This window comes from Rhinatrema bivittatum, chromosome 1 (assembly GCF_901001135.1).
Source record: "Rhinatrema bivittatum chromosome 1, aRhiBiv1.1, whole genome shotgun sequence".
NCBI classification, from domain to species: domain Eukaryota; kingdom Metazoa; phylum Chordata; class Amphibia; order Gymnophiona; family Rhinatrematidae; genus Rhinatrema; species Rhinatrema bivittatum.
In genome coordinates, this window is record NC_042615.1 from 257,168,082 (window position 1) to 257,184,405 (window position 16,324).

General features: G+C 43.3%; 1 protein-coding gene across 1 annotated transcript in view; it reads right to left on the reverse strand.

Moving 5' to 3' along the window:
• The window catches only part of C1H20orf194 (chromosome 1 C20orf194 homolog), a 794,595-nt gene that overhangs the window by 212,155 nt on the left and 566,116 nt on the right, over positions 1-16,324 (reverse strand). Inside the window, 1 exon segment of the mRNA XM_029594038.1 lies at positions 15,220-15,337. Coding sequence (XP_029449898.1) covers positions 15,220-15,337 — 118 coding nt within the window.

The window sequence follows — 16,324 nt, forward strand, 5'->3', positions numbered from 1 at the left end:
TATATCTTATGTTCTTATGATTACAGCAATAAGATATGCAATCAGAGATCCAAGTAGAAAGAGCTCCCTTTGTTAATTAACAACCTATTTTGGTGGATTAAAAGAGATAAACAGAACTTTTACACTGCAGTCCAAGGTGAGGAATGTGTGTTCAGCTTTACTGCAGTGTGATCTTGGAAAAAAGGTGGGCTGCAAGATAAGATTTATTTAGATGAAATTGAGATATTACCTTTATTAAGATTTTAGGGTGGATTTTTAAAACTTCCCTGCTATCAAATATCTAAGAATAAGGAGGATAAGTGGCTAAGGCTTGGAGCTTGCATATCTTTTGAGTAGAGGTAACTGCTATCCTAAAAATAACTTTCCAGGTGAGGAATTTAAACTGTGTTCTCACCAAGGGTTCAAATAATGGTGTCACCAACTGGCCCCAAATCACGTTTAGATCCTAAGATATAGGAGAATCTTTGATTAGAAGTTTTAGGTGCAGAATCCCTATGATGAATCTGACAACCATCAGTTGATGAGAGATAGAAAATTTCCAGCAAGCATAGGAAAATTAGTTCTTATCTGATAATTTTCGTTCTTGTAGTACCAAGGATCAGTCCAGACAGTAGGGTTATGTCTCCCCTCCAGCAGGTGGAGTCAGAAGTCAAAGTTCTAAGCACCTCCCATATCCCAGGGTGCCTCCTGCGATCCTCCAGTATTTTGAATAACAAAGCAGAAACTCATGAAGAAGGATAATCAATGACTAGATCAACTATATATATGAATAGAACAAATACATAACATGAAAAAAATAACAATATTCAGAGCTTCTTAAATCATTGCATAGGAAAAATATAAAAAGGAAGTAAACAGTATTCAATAGCGAACTCTCCGGAAAAAAACTGGGAGGGCGTCTGGACTGATCCTTGGTACTACAGGAACGAAAATTATTGCATCAGCAGTGTATGCTACTGCTGATTCTAAACGATTGGCTTGCTCAAGTTCTGCTGACAGCAAATCCTGAGAGGTAAGTAACTGTTGGACCCACCGAAGAGTGGCCCTCTGCATTAGACTACTGCACACCGCTGCCCGTACACCTAAAGCGGATACCTCTAAGATACGTTTAAGAAGAACCTCAAGTTTTCTATCCTGAAAATCCTTTAGAGCAGTGCCTCCAGTTACTGGAATTGTGGTGTGCTTAGCAATGGCAGAAACTGCAGAATCAACCTGGATTACATCTTCAGCGCAAGTCCCTATTTCATGGTTTATTATGAGTTGCTGGCACAGAGAAAATAGCAGTCAGAGTGGGTCATAGAGGGGATTCTGATAGGATGAGATCCCTAACCAGTTCAAGACCAGCTCTTTGACTATGGGCCTGGGTCCACCTCATCATCTAGTCAATTATTCTTGAACATTATGGAATGGTACTTTTCATATTCAGATGCTAGACCCTCTCTTATTTGCCTTCCAGGTAAGGTTACATAACATTTTCCAATGGAAGACTTCTTTGAAGTGAGGAGGACTTCCTTAATCTCTCTAGGTAAGCCCCAGGATCTGCTAATTCCAGGAGATCCGGCTTGGACACTGTCAAAGAGGGAATGCCGGGCTCAATGGATCCCTGGGGTCTGACCCAGCATGCCACTCTTTCTGTTCTTTTGATAATTTTAGTTGACTTTCGGAACACATGCTGTTAGTGCTAGAGACTGAATGTCTGGATGCAGTAGTCTCCCGTTATGTTGAGAGATAAGGGCTGGAAATATCTGTAATCTTATTGGTTGTTGAATGGAGAAGCAGTGAAGCCAGGGAAACCAAGGTTAACAAGGCCAGAAAGGGGCTATTAAAATCATTTGCCCTCCTTGCATTCTTAGCTTTTAAATAGTCCTCAACACCACTGGAATGGAGGAGGGGTGAGGGGGTGGGGGGGGGGGGGGGGGGGAAGTATAGAAGGCCTAGATTCTATGGGATTAGGAAACAGTCCATTGATAACCTGCCTTATGCTGGTTTCCTGGAACAGAAGGCAAGAATGCTGTTGTTTAGAGGAGACACAAACAAATCTATTTGAAGAGTACCCAACATCAAACAGATTCTGTGTTATTTGGTTGTACAATGTTCATTCGTGAAGTTCAAGCCGTTGGCTTAAAATGGTCTGGTATTTAATTCTGGTGTTCCACAAGACAAGCAGCAAAAAATCTTTTTTTGAGAAAACAGTCCGATTCTATATTTTGGAAGCTTTTAATACAGTCTGCTTCTTTATAATGAACATGGCTACTTGGTTGTCCATCTGTACAAAACCACTTTGCTTTTCAGCAGTGGGTTGAACACTTTGAGAGCCTTTAAGATTTTTTCTGTGTTCCAGCTGGTTGATATGAAATACTTTTTCTTTGTATTCCCAAGTTCCCTGCAAATGATAGTTCTTCATATGAGCTCCCCATCCATGAATTGAGGCATCTGTGGTGAAAATTTCTTATAATGGAGGATAATGAAAATACTCACTCTTTAAAAATGTTTAAAAGGACCTAACCACTGCACTAGGGAATTTGCGAAGGCTTTGAATATTGTCACCCTGTCGGACAATGGTTGCAGGTGTTGACTTCACTAGAACTTCAGATTCTTTTGAACTCATCTCATATAGAGTTTAGTAAAAGAAATTATATTTATTTATTTATTTATTTAAGGCTTTTTCTTTGCCGACATTCGTAAGGCACATCATGCCGGCTTCCACAGAACTGAGAATAGGAAATACAATGAACAAAATCAAATCGTAGTCAAAGCAAACAAAGAGGTAAAAACAAAAAAGGGAACTAAATACAAAGGAGGCATTATAAACAGATATTCGAGGGCTAGGTGAGCAAAGGGCAGGGATGTAGGGAAAAAAAAGGAACTATATACAATTAATACAATATTGTCTTAACTAAGAGCTTGTAGGTCGAGGGAGTTCCAAACAGGAATCAGGGAGGGGGAAGGTAGCGTACCAAGGAATTAGGGGGAGGATGAGGAAGGCGCTAGAGGTGGAAAGGTGAGGAGGGGGAGGCTGGCAGGGAAGGTCAATAGCGAGATCTGTGTAGGCTAAAGGTCTACGTTATGTTTGTATCGGGGTAGGCTTGCTTGAAGAGCCAGGTTTTGACTCCTTTTTTGAATTTGGTGAGAGACGGCTCTATACGGAGGGGGGCGGGGAGGGAGTTCCAGAGAGAGGTACCAGCTATGGAGAAAACCCTTTCTCTGGTGAGGGACAGATGCGCAGATTTGAGGGAAGGGGTGTGAAGGGTGCCTGCATGGGCACTTCTTATGGGGCGGTTCGATGTGCATAAGCGAGGCATTTCTTCAAGCCAGGTGTGGTTGACTTTGTGTAGTGAGCAGTGAAGAATGGTCAAGGCTTTGTATTGAGATCGGAAGGCAATAGGTAGCCAGTGCAGTTCCTTCAAAATAGGGGTGATGTGATCCGTTTTGCGAGTATTTGTTATGACTTTGGCCATGGAGTTTTGGAGGATCTGGAGTGGCCTGATGGTGGAGGCCGGGAGGCCGAGTAGCAGGGAGTTGCAGTAGTCCAGTTTTGCAAGCATGGTGGTCTGAACTACAGTGAGGAAGTCTTGAGCGTGTAGTAAGGGTTTGAGTTTTCTGAGGACATTTAGTTTGTAAAATCCTCCTTTAAGGAGGGAGTTGATGTATGGTTTGAAATTTAGTTGATGGTCTATGATGACACCCAGGTCTTTTACTGCTCGTAAATGGTGTGGTGTATTGGTTGTGTTCTTTGGTGTGAGGTGGGGAGTGCCATCAGGGTGGTTGGAGATGATGAGTAGTTCCGTTTTAGCTGCGTTAAGAGCTAAGTGGAGGTTGGTTAACATGGATGTTATTGAGGAGAGGCAAGATTCCCAGAAGAGCATGGATTCATCAATGGATTTTTGGATCGGTATGAGAATCTGTACATCGTCTGCGTATAAGAAAAATTTCAATCCCAGGTTGGAGAGTAATTGGCAGAGTGGTAGGAGGTAAATGTTAAATAATGTGGATGATAGAGAGGAACCTTGGGGGACACCTTGTGTGATTGGGATGTGTGAGGATTGGTTTCTGTCAATTTTTACTATGTATTCTCTCTGGTTAAGATAGGAAGAAAACCAGGAGAGGGCATTGCCAGCAATGCCTATTTCTGCCAGGCGGGTCAGAAGGATTTGGTGATTAACGGTGTCGAAAGCTGCTGAGATGTCTAGGAGGGCGAGCAAGTAGGGGTTTCCATGGTCCAAGCCTTTGAGAATGGTATCTGTCATTGATAGTAAAAGGGTTTCTGTGTTACGGGCTTTACGAAAGCCGAATTGTGCGGGGTGGAGGATGTTGAAGTCTTCTAGGAAATCGGAGAGTTGTTTGTTAACCACCCTTTCCAGAAGTTTGGAAATAAAAGGCAGGTTGGAAATCGGCCTGTAATTAGCTGGGTCTGAGGGGTCGAGGTTGGGTTTTTTTTAGGAGGGGTCTTACTACGGCAAGTTTGAGTGGGTCTGGGATGCTGCCATGTGTGATGGAGCAGTTGATAAGCTCAGTGATGGGTTTTGCATTGGTGGAAGGGATGGAGAGGAGGGTTTTTGGGGGGATGGTGTCTAGGATGTGGGATGCTGGCTTCATCTTCTTTAGGATAGCCTCAATTTCCTTGTATGTCGTGGGGTTAAAATTTCTAAGTTCGCTCTTGTTATCGTTACATAGTGGCACGAGAGGGGGGGGGGGGCTTAGATGGAAAGCGGGTAAGTATGTTGTCAATCTTATTCTTGAAGTATACTGCTAGTTCTTGACATCTGTGATTGTTATTGGCCTTGTCCCCATTGATTGTGGTAGTGGCAGGGGTTGTGAGGTCTGAGACGAATGCAAACAGAGCATTGGCGTTGAATTGATATGCGTGGATTTTTTTGGCATAGTGGTCTCGTTTGGCTTGAGTGATAGCGTGACGGTAGGTGTGTAAGGTGTTGGTGTATGTGGCTTTGCGTGAGGCAGATGGTTGTTTGCGCCAGGCGCGTTCTTTTAATCGTAGGTCCTGTTTAATCTTCTTTAATTCAGTGGAGTACCACGGTTTTCTTTTCTCAGATTGGTCTAAGGGAATTTCCTTGTGTATGATGGGGCAAAGCTCGTTGGCAATAGTCGTGGTGAGATTGTTCCAGGAAAGAAGTGCCGTGTCAGGGTCTGTAAGGTTGAGATTGTTGGTTATCTTGTCAACGGCTAGTGTGATGTCCTCGGTTGTACAAGGTTTACGAAACGATATGGTCTTGCTGTGTTTTTGAGGTGGGGGATGTGGGGTGCTGGTCGTAAGGTTGGCATTGATGATGTAATGGTCAGACCATGGTACAGGGTTGATTACTGGAGGATTGTGTATTACTATTTGTGAATTCACAAAGATAAGGTCAAGGGTGTGACCTGCTTTGTGTGTGGGTTCACTGATGATCTGACTAAAACCTAGGGCTTTAAGGGTATCCAGGAGAATCTCGCAGGCTGAGGTGGCGGGGCGGCTGTCTATGTGGAGATTGAACTATTGCTGCCATGTAGCCCAACATCTCTACGAAATGTAGAGCAGAAACTCATGATTGGTTGATTATTTGGCAAATAAGCCTGGATGATTTGCCTGCTTTTTACTGAGGTAGGAATACTTTCCCCTAAGCTGTATCCAGGAAGGCTCTTATGAAGTTTTTGACTGGAGTCAAGTTCATCATTACTGAAACTTGATGAAAATCTCTAGTGATAGCAGTGGGTTTCTTGTTAGAAGAAGAGCCTAGTATGGGCCTTCTTGCAAGGATTGACCAGTTACGAGCCAATAGTCCAGGTATGGAATTACAAAGCCTTTTTTCCTTTCTCAAGTACACAGTCACAAGTGACAGGCATTTTGTGAACCCCCTGAAAGGTAAAATAGGAGGGCATGCAATGGTAGTAGCCCTCTGCTATGGTGAAAAGAAGGAATCTCCTATCAGGTTCGTGAATTGAGATGGAAGTATATGTGTCATTTAAATCTAGAGAGCAGAGCGTGTGGTCATTTTCTCAGAGGAGAAGAAAGGTGCCCAAAGAATTCATCCTAAACTTTTACTTCTTTAGGCACTTGTTGAGCCCCTCAGATCTAACACAGGCTAAAGAAGTCCTGTCCTCTCCTATGGTGGAAGTGGATTTATTGCTATGGCTGCTAAAAGGGATGCAAGTACCTGTGAGAGTACTGAAAATATTTTGCTGCTGACTGAACAAGATCAATTAGTATTTCTTTGGGAAATTTTAGGACATACAAAGTTTAGGGAGAGCTGAAATAGAAGGGTATATTCTTTAGTGTGTGTGTCTGAAATAAAAAGTTAGCATAAGGTAGGTAATTCTAGTTTTTGTTTTTCCTTTCCCCCACCCACCCCTAACTCACGCTTTGATTTAGAGGCAAGATACATTTTCACATTAAAAATCAACCTGGGTTTAATCTAAAACACAGGATTGCCCAGCTCTTATCAAGAGTTTAAATATTATCTTGCAGGTCACTACCAGATTAACAGCACATACACCACATTCATGTAAGGGAAAGCAGAGTTGCTTACCTGTATCAGGTGTTATCCCAGGACAGCAGGATGTAGTCCTCACATATGGGTGACATCACCGGACATCGCCCTATCACGGAAAACTTTGTCAGTTTCTAGAAACTTTGACTGGCACACTGAGCCTATTGAGCATGCCCAGCATGCCATTATCCCTCGAGCCACAGGGGCCTCCCTTCAGTCTCGTTTGTAGCAATAAGTGCGAGCAAAATATAAAATAATAAAACGTTTCGGAACCAACTCCGCAGGGTGGCAGGTGGGTTTCGTGAGGACTACATCCTGCTGTCCTGGGATAAACCTGTTACAGGTAAGCAACTTTGCTTTATCCCAGGACAAGCAGGATGGTAGTCCTCACATATGGGCAAGCTACAGGCTGAGTCATATTTGTTTTGGACCAACAGCATACAACTTGTGCAACAGGCACAACAACTGGTGTACTGTTAGAAAATGAGGCAGCCTGAAATCACGGCAGGTTGGATATGGAAGGAGTTGGATTTATACTGGAAATAAGTTCTTTAAGACAGATTGTCCAAAGGCTGAATCTTGTCGTTCTTCCTTGTCCAAGCAGTAATGGGCTGCAAATGTGTGAAGAGAGCTCCACGTTGCAGCTTTACAGATGTCAGCAATCGGTACTGAATGATAGTGTGCTACTGAGGGTGACATGGCCCTCACTGAATGCCCCTTTACTCGACCCCGAAGAGGAAGGCCTGCTTTATCATAGCAATACTTGATATAGTCTGCTAGCCAATTAGAGAACATAAGAACATAAGAACATAAGAAAATGCCATACTGGGTCAGACCAAGGGTCCATCAAGCCCAGCATCCTGTTTCCAACAGTGGCCAATCCAGGCCATAAGAACCTGGCATGTACCCAAAAACTAAGTCTATTCCATGTAACCATTGCTAATGGCAGTGGCTATTCTCTAAGTGAACTTAATAGCAGGTAATGGACTTCTCCTCCAAGAACTTATCCAATCCTTTTTTAAACACAGCTATACTAACTGCACGAACCACATTCTCTGGCAACAAATTCCAGAGTTTAATTGTGCGTTGAGTAAAAAAGAACTTTCTCCGATTAGTTTTAAATGTGCCCCATGCTAACTTCATGGAGTGTCCCCTAGTCTTTCTACTATCCGAAAGAGTAAATAACTGATTCACATCTACCCGTTCTAGACCTCTCATGATTTTAAACACCTCTATCATATCCCCCCTCAGTCGTCTCTTCTCCAAGCTGAAAAGTCCTAACCTCTTTAGTCTTTCCTCATAGGGGAGTTGTTCCATTCCCCTTATCATTTTGGTAGCCCTTCTCTGTACCTTCTCCATCGCAATTATATCTTTTTTGAGATGCGGCGACCAGAATTGTACACAGTATTCAAGGTGCGGTCTCACCATGGAGCGATACAGAGGCATTATGACATTTTCCGTTTTATTTATCATTCCTTTTCTAATAATTCCCAACATTCTGTTTGCTTTTTTGACTGCCGCAGCACACTGAACCGACGATTTCAATGTATTATCCACTATGACACCTAGATCTCTTTCTTGGGTTGTAGCACCTAATATGGAACCCAACATCGTGTAATTATAGCATGGGTTATTTTTCCCTATATGCATCACCTTGCACTTATCCACATTAAATTTCATCTGCCATTTGGATGCCCAATTTTCCAGTCTCACAAGGTCTTCCTGCAATTTATCACAATCTGCTTGTGATTTAACTACTCTGAACAATTTTGTGTCATCTGCAAATTTGATTATCTCACTCGTCGTATTTCTTTCCAGATCATTTATAAATATATTGAACAGTAAGGGTCCCAATACAGATCCCTGAGGCACTCCACTGTCCACTCCCTTCCACTGAGAAAATTGCCCATTTAATCCTACTCTCTGTTTCCTGTCTTTTAGCCAGTTTGCAATCCACGAAAGGACATCACCACCTATCCCATGACTTTTTACTTTTCCTAGAAGCCTCTCATGAGGAACTTTGTCAAACGCCTTCTGAAAATCCAAGTATACTATATCTACCGGTTCACCTTTATCCACATGTTTATTAACTCCTTCAAAAAAGTGAAGCAGATTTGTGAGGCAAGACTTGCCCTGGGTAAAGCCATGCTGACTTTGTTCCATTAAACCATGTCTTTCTATATGTTCTGTGATTTTGATGTTTAGAACACGTTCCACTATTTTTCCTGGCACTGAAGTCAGGCTAACCGGTCTGTAGTTTCCCAGATCATCCCTGGAGCCCTTTTAAAATATTGGGGTTACATTAGCCACCCTCCAGTCTTCAGATACAATGGATAAAAGCGAAAAGAACAGCATTTAAGAAATATAAAGGATCCCAAAGGGAGGATCACAAGGAAGAATATCTGGTGGAACTGAGGGAGATGAAGAAAGTAATCAAGAAAGCAAAAAGTCAAGCGGAAGAAAGGATTGCCAAAGAAGAAAAGCGAGGTGACAAAACATTTTCAGATACATCAGAGAAAGGAGAAAAGTCCAAAGTAGTATAGTGAAATTGAAAGGTGAAAAGGATCAATGTGTGGAGAGAGACGAAGAAATGGCAGAAATATTAAACGAATACTTCAGTTCGGTGTTCACTAACGAGGACCCTGGAGAAGGACCGTTGCTAGTTAACAAGAAACTGGAGGGGAGTGGAATAGATGAGACTCCGTTTGCAGAAGATAATATATGGGAAGAGCTAGGAAAACAAAGTGGACAAAGCCATGGGGCCTGCTGAAGTTCATCCCAGGATACTGAGGGAGCTCAGAGATGTGCTGGCAGAACCGCCGCATGACCTGTTCAATAGATCCTTAGAAACGGGAGTGATGCCAAGTGATTGGAGAAGAGCGGTGGTGGTCCTGCTTCACAAGAATGGGAGCAGAGATGAGGCTGGAAACTACAGGCTGGTTAGCCTCACCTTGGTGGTGAGAAAAGTAATGGAGTCGTTGCTGAAAGAAAGAATAGTGAACTATCTACAGTCAGAACTGCTGGACCAGAGGCAGCATGGATTCACCAGGGGAAGGTCCTGTCAGACAAATCTGATTGACTTTTTTGATTGGGTGACTAGGGAATTGGATCGAGGAAGAGTGCTCGATGTCATCTACTTGGATTTCAGCAAAGCTTTTGATATGGTCCCGCACAGGAGATTTGTGAATAAAATGAGAAGCTTAGGCGTGAGTGCCAAGGTGGTGGCCTGGATTACAAACTGGTTGACGGACAGAAGACAGTGTGTGATGGTAAATGAAACTTACTCTGAAGAGAGAGCGGTGTTAAGCGGAGTGCCGCAAGGATCAGTGTTGGGACTGGTCCTTTTCAATAGCTTTGTGAGCGACACTGCAGATGGGATAGAAGGTAAGGTTTGCATTTTTGCGGATGACACTAAGATCTGCAACAGAGTGGACACGCCGGAAGGAGTGGAGAGAATGAGACGGGATTTAAGGAAGCTGGAAGAGTGGTCGAAGATATGGCACCTGAGATTCAATGCCAAGAAGTGCAGAGTCATGCATATGGGATGTGTAAATCCAAAAGAACTGTATTTGTTAGGGGGTGAAGGGCTGATGTGCACGAAGCAGGAGAGAGACGTTGGGGTGATAGTGTCTAACTATCTGAAGTCGGTGAAAGCAGGATGTAGTCCTCACATATGGGTGACGTCATCAGGCAGAGCCCTATTACGGAACACTGAGCATGCCCAGAATGCCATGATCCCTGTGTCCACAGGAGTTTCCCTTCAGTCTCATTTGTAGCAAAAAGCACGAGCGAAAAATAAAATAAGAAACGTAAGCGGACCCAACTCCGCAGGGTGACGGGTGGGTTTCGTGAGGACTACATCCTGCTGTCCTGGGAGAACACCTGTTACAGGTAAGCAACTCTGCATTATCCCAGGATAAGCAGTTGGGTAGTCCTCACATATGGGTGATTAACAAGCTACAGGCTGACTCGTATTACAAAAGGCCAATAGCAACTCGTGCAGCAGGCACAATAATTGGGGTGTTATTGGCAATGATGAGGCAGCCTGAACTCACAGCAGGTGGTTGTTGAAGGAGTTGGGGATTATACTGGAACAAAGTTTTCCAAGATAGATTGGCCAAAGGCAGAGTCTTGACGGACTTCCTTATCTAAGCAGTAGAGGTCTGCGAATGTGTGAAGGGAGCTCCATGTCGTAGCCTAATAGATGTCAGCAATTGGTACTGAACGATAGTGTGCTACCGATGTTGCCTTGGCCCTTACAAAATGTGCCTGCACTCACCCCTGGAGAGGAAAGCCTGCTTTCTCATAGCAGAATTCGATACAGTCTGCTAGCTAGTTGGAGAGAGTCTGTTTGTCCACTGGAACTCGCAGCTTGCCTTTGTCAAAGAAGCAAAGAGTTGGGTGGATTTCCTATGGAGTGCAGTGCGGTTCAGATAGAATGCAAGTGCACACTTACTGTCCAAGGTGTGCAACACCCTCTCGCCCTGGTGAGAGTGAAGCCTTGGGAAAGAGTGGACAGACTATAGGTTGAGTAAGGTGAGAGGCTGTGTCCAACTTAAGAAGAAATTTAGGGTGAGTACGGAGGACTAGTCGGACACAGAGGAACCTAGTGTCGGGTGAGTATGCAACAAGGGCTTGTAACTCACTGACCCTTTTAGAGGAGTGATGGCTACGAGGAAAAGAATTTTCCATGTTAGAAATTTAATGTTATAGGAATGCAAAGACTCGAACAGGAAACGTTTAGGCCCCATTCCGTACCCCGTGATCATAGGGGAGGCTTAATTTGTAGAAAACCCATGATAAGCCAACTCATTCCATGAAGTTAGCAAGTAGCACATTTAAGACTAATCGGAGAAAATTCTTTTTCACTCAATGCACAATAAAGCTCTAGAATTTGTTGCCAGAGGATGTGGTTAGTGCAGTTAGTGTAGCTAGGTTCAAAAAAGGTTTGGATAAGTTCTTGGAGGAGAAGTCCATTAATGGCTATTAATCAATTATACTTAGGGAATAGCCACTGCTATTAATTGCATCAGTAGCATGGGTTCTTCTTAGTGTTTGGGTAATTGCCAGGTTCTTGTGGCCTGGTTTTGGCCTCTGTTGGAAACAGGATGCTGGGCTTGATGGACCCTTGGTCTGACCCAGCATGGCAATTTCTTATGATCTTATGTTCATAAGGGGTTGAGTCGTTAACAGGGCATCCCCTACTGGTACGCTGAGATGGAACTGAGGTGTGTACCTGTGCGGAGGATATCTGGGGACCAGAATCCGAAAGGCATCCTAGATAGCCTAATAGAGATGGAGTGGAGCAGGAAAAAGGGGGCAATACCTTTTTGTGCATGCCATTTGGTAAATCTTGCCCATTTTGAAGGGTAAGATTTACGTGTGGAAGGTTTTCGTGAAGCTACAAGTACCTGAGAATATCAATGAGTCTGTGTTATGAGATTCACCTGTGGGCAGGCGAATTGATTCCTGGAGTGATAGGTTGAGAAGTATGGGGAAGCATACTTGTCGAGGCCAGTACGGGGTTATTAGAATCATTGAAGACCTATCCTGCTGTAGCTTCACAAGAGTTTTAGCTATGAGCAGTATCGGAAGAGATGCATATAGGTGGCCTTTGTTGCAGGGGCGAGCAAAGGCGTCCATGGCTAATGCATTTCGATGCCTGTGTAGGGAGCAGAATCTATCCACTTTGTGGTTCAATTCGGACGAAAAGAGGTCGATGGTTGGTTGACCTCAGCGCTAGAAGATTTTACTCGCTACACATGGATTCAGAGACCACCCTCATGAGGATGGAGATATCGATTGAGATAGTCTGCTAGTACGTTCGGTATGCCTGTTAGATAAGTGGCTCGGAGATGCATGGAGTGTGCAGGGGCCCAGGCCCAGAACTGTGTGGCTTCCTGGCAGAGCAGATAAGAGCCTGTGCATCCCTGTTTGTTCGAATACCACATTGCCACTATGTTGTCTGTCTGTATCCACAAAGTTTTGTGTGAGAGACAGTGTTTCAAGGCATAAAGGGCATAACGCTGAAGAGCGTAGAGATGCTGCGTGCCGGGCAGCTGATAAGCAGAAGCCAGGCTTATTGGGCAAAACAATGAGAAGAAGCTCCATGTGAGCTTGTGTGTGTATGAGTGGCCGCTCCGTATGCCTGTGGTACAATGGGTGCATGAATGGCAGCTTTGTGTGTGCCTGTGGTAGAATTAGTGCCTGGGTGCATGAGTGGCAGCTTTGTGTGTGTGTGTGGTAGAATGGGTGCCTGGGTGCATGAGTGGCAGCTGTGTGTGCGTGTGGTAAAATGGGTGCCTGGATGCGTGAGTGGCAGCTTTGTGTGTGCGTGTGGTAGAATGGGTGCCTGGATGCGTGAGTGGCAGCTTTGTGTGTGTGTGTGTGTGTGTGTGTGTGTTAGAATGGGTGCCTGGATGCGTGAGTGGCAGCTTTGTGTGTGTGTGGTAGAATGGCTGCCTGGATGCGTGAGTGGAAGCTGTGTGTGTGTGTGTGCATGCATGTGTATATATATATATATATATATATATATATATATATATATATATATATATGGTAGAATGGCTGCCTGGTTGCGTGAGTGGAAGCTGTGTGTGTGTGTGTGTGTGGTAGAATGGGTGCCTGGATGCGTGAGTGGCAGCTTTGTATGTGTGTATGGTAGAATGGGTGCCTGGATGCGTGAGTGGCAGCTTTGTATGTGTGTATGGTAGAATGGCTGCCTGGATGCGTGAGTGGAAGCTGTGTGTGTATGTGTGGTAGAATGGCTGCCTGGATGCGTGAGTGGCAGCTTTGTGTGTGTGTGTGTGGCAGAATGGCTGCCTGGATGTGTGAGTGGAAGGTGTGTGTGTGTGTGTGTATGTGTGTGTGTGTTAGAATGGCTGCCTGGATGCGTGAGTGGCAGCTTTGTGTGTGTGTGGTAGAATGAGTGCCTGGATGCGTGAGTGACAGCTTTGTGTGTGTGTGGTAGAATGAGTGCCTGGGTGCGTGAGTGGAACCTTTAGGTGTGTGGTAGAATGATTGCCTGGATGCGTGAGTGGAAGCTTTGTGTGTGTGTGGTAGAATGGGAGCAAGAGAATTTGTGTGTGATTGAGAGCTTGTGTGTGATTGAAAGAGAGAAGGTCAGAGGTGATGTGTTTCTGTGAGAGACAGACTGGTCAGGGAGGTGACTGGTGTGTGTACATGTGAGACAGACTGGTCAGCGAGGTGACTGGTGTGTGTGCGAGAGACAGAGACCGGTCAGGGAGGTGACTGGTGTGGGTAAGAGAGTCAGAGACCGGTCAGGGAGGTGACTGGTGTGTGTGTGAGAGACAGGCTGGTCAAGGAGATGACTGGTGTGTGTGTGTGTGACAGACTGGTCAGCAAGGTGACGTGTCTGTGAGAGAGGGACAGACAGGTCAGGGAGATGATTGGTATATGTGTGAGACACAGACACTGGTCAGGGAGGTGACTGGTGTGTGTGTGTGTGTGAGGAAGAGAGACTAATTAGGGAGATTACTGGTCTGTGTGAGACAGACTGTGTGTGTGTGAGTGACTGGTTGTGGGCCCTAAGGAAGAGGACAGTGAGGACAGAGCTAGCAGCCACTGCTATTTCTGGTGTGTGCTATTGGCCTGCAAGGGAAAGGAGTAGGAGAGATGCTGGAGAGGGTATAGGTAAAGGTGGCGTTTTAAGTTTATTTTTCTTGATTGACTGCCATTTTAATTAATGGGTATTATGTGATGTGTCTGCTGTTTTGAAATATTTTATTGATATTTGGACAATTTTTAATAATTTTATGAGTTTTTAATTGTTGGATATTATTCTGTTCACAGCTGTTTTGTAACATTTATTAGTATAGTTTTACAATTATTTCTGAGTGGGTTTCCATAGCAGTTTGGCTTGCTCTGTTTTCCTAATAGGAGGTGTATTAGTGTTTAGGGCCTGGTTAAATATTTGTAGTGTTGCCTTTTCATATATAGGGTTGTTAATGTTTGTGTTCTACAATACAGGTTTAACTTTGTGTGGGTTAGTTTGTGTGCATTATGTTAGGTGCAACATTTCTCTTAACATTTCTCCAGGTTTGCACTGATTGCAGAGTGGCTGTTTTGGTTTTCCATTCCAGTTTGTCTTCATATTTATAATTTGTGGTCTTTCTGTATTTGGAGAAGGTGAGTTCTGGGTGTGTGACTGAGGTGAAGTATTTTACTAGAATGTAAGCATTTGTATCAATCTTATTTGTTGTGTTTTCTCAATAGGACATGCATTAGTAGTAAATTACTGTCTATTCATAAGGAGGAGTATTGTGCCTGCCAGTAAAGAGATTGTTTTGCTTTTACTGAGATGTCATCAGAACCAGAATATCTTGTTTTGTATGTTGGGTTGTACGGGTAATGCCCTAATTCTGCTCTGTACCCTTTGTTGGGATCGAGGGAGTTCCTGAGATTGCAGAATGTATATTTACATTTTGCCCCATGACAGTCACATATTCAGTGTATCACGCATGTGAGAACCATCTGCCAGGAGTGTCCCGGCCGAAAAAAGGTTGACAACCACTGCGCTAGACTATGCAGAGAACTTTCTGATTACAAATAGAAGACGTTAGATAACTGCATTAAAAAGTGCAGTTTGTGTTTTTGTTTTTCTAATCAAGAATAACATAACAGAACCTGATGTACTAAAGGCTTTATTCAACTTTTTGTCTGTAGAAAAAATGCTTACTATATCTGAGCCATAATGCTTTATGCTAGTGAACTTTACCTTGTCATTTTCAGTTTTGCCTGCAGCAGGCGATTCACACTGCTGTAGAAGCACAGGAAGATGTATTCTTTTTACTTGATCACGACCCACACTGCTAACAGCAAAGAACTGAAAAAATCTATTGAAAAAGAATTATTGTATAGTTGATTTTCCATAAACATTTCCATTTCTCAAAATTTTACATCGACCAATACGTAACGTAACATTGTGAGGATCATTTTGTATACTAATGACGACAAGCCTAATATATTTGGGCTATAAAGAAATATAAAACATAAAAGGCTATTCTTAAGCATGATTGATTTATATTCACATTTTAAAAAGCAGCAACATAATTAAGAATGAGAAATGTTTCCATATATATGGACAAATTTATACTTACCTGATTAAAATAAAGTTTCTTACCTTAATGGGGGTTCTCTATGGACAGCAATGCAAACAGGCACATGAGTGATTGACATCAGCTCCCAGTGACAAATTCAGGCATACTCTCCATATATGGCTCAAAGTTCTTGAACGTTTAATTGAGCATGCGCTGGTGTTCTCTCCGGTGGTTCTCTCTACTCACATCATCAGTTTAGTCCAAAAGCTTGCAACCAATGATCTTAATGTGTTTGTTTAAAGTATCTTTTCTTTTTCTTCATTTCTCCTATTTCTTTTCTTTTCATTTTTTTTTTTTTTACTTTCCAGGGAGGTGGAAGGGATTGTGTGGCTGTTTGCGTTACTGTCCACAGAGAACACCTGTTAAGGTAAGAAACTATTTTCTCATGGACAAGCATGCAATACAGCCATACAAATGGGACTCCCAAGCTATGGATGCCAAAGTGTTTTTTGTTTTTTTTTCTGCACTTTGCATCCATTGGCTACGCGGAAAGTAGATTTAAAGTTCTTGTTTTAGAATGATGCTTTCTAGGAAGTAGTGTTTGATGAATGTGGGTGTACTAGATTACATTGCAGCATTAAGTATTTCTGAAAGGGGTTTTTGATTGTAGAAAGCAGTTGAAGTAGATATTGCTCTTGTTTGATGTATCTTAAATCCTTCTGGAGTGTCTTCTCTTTTTTTTTTCTAGAGTATAGCAAAGGTTTATGCATTGCTTCAACCAAT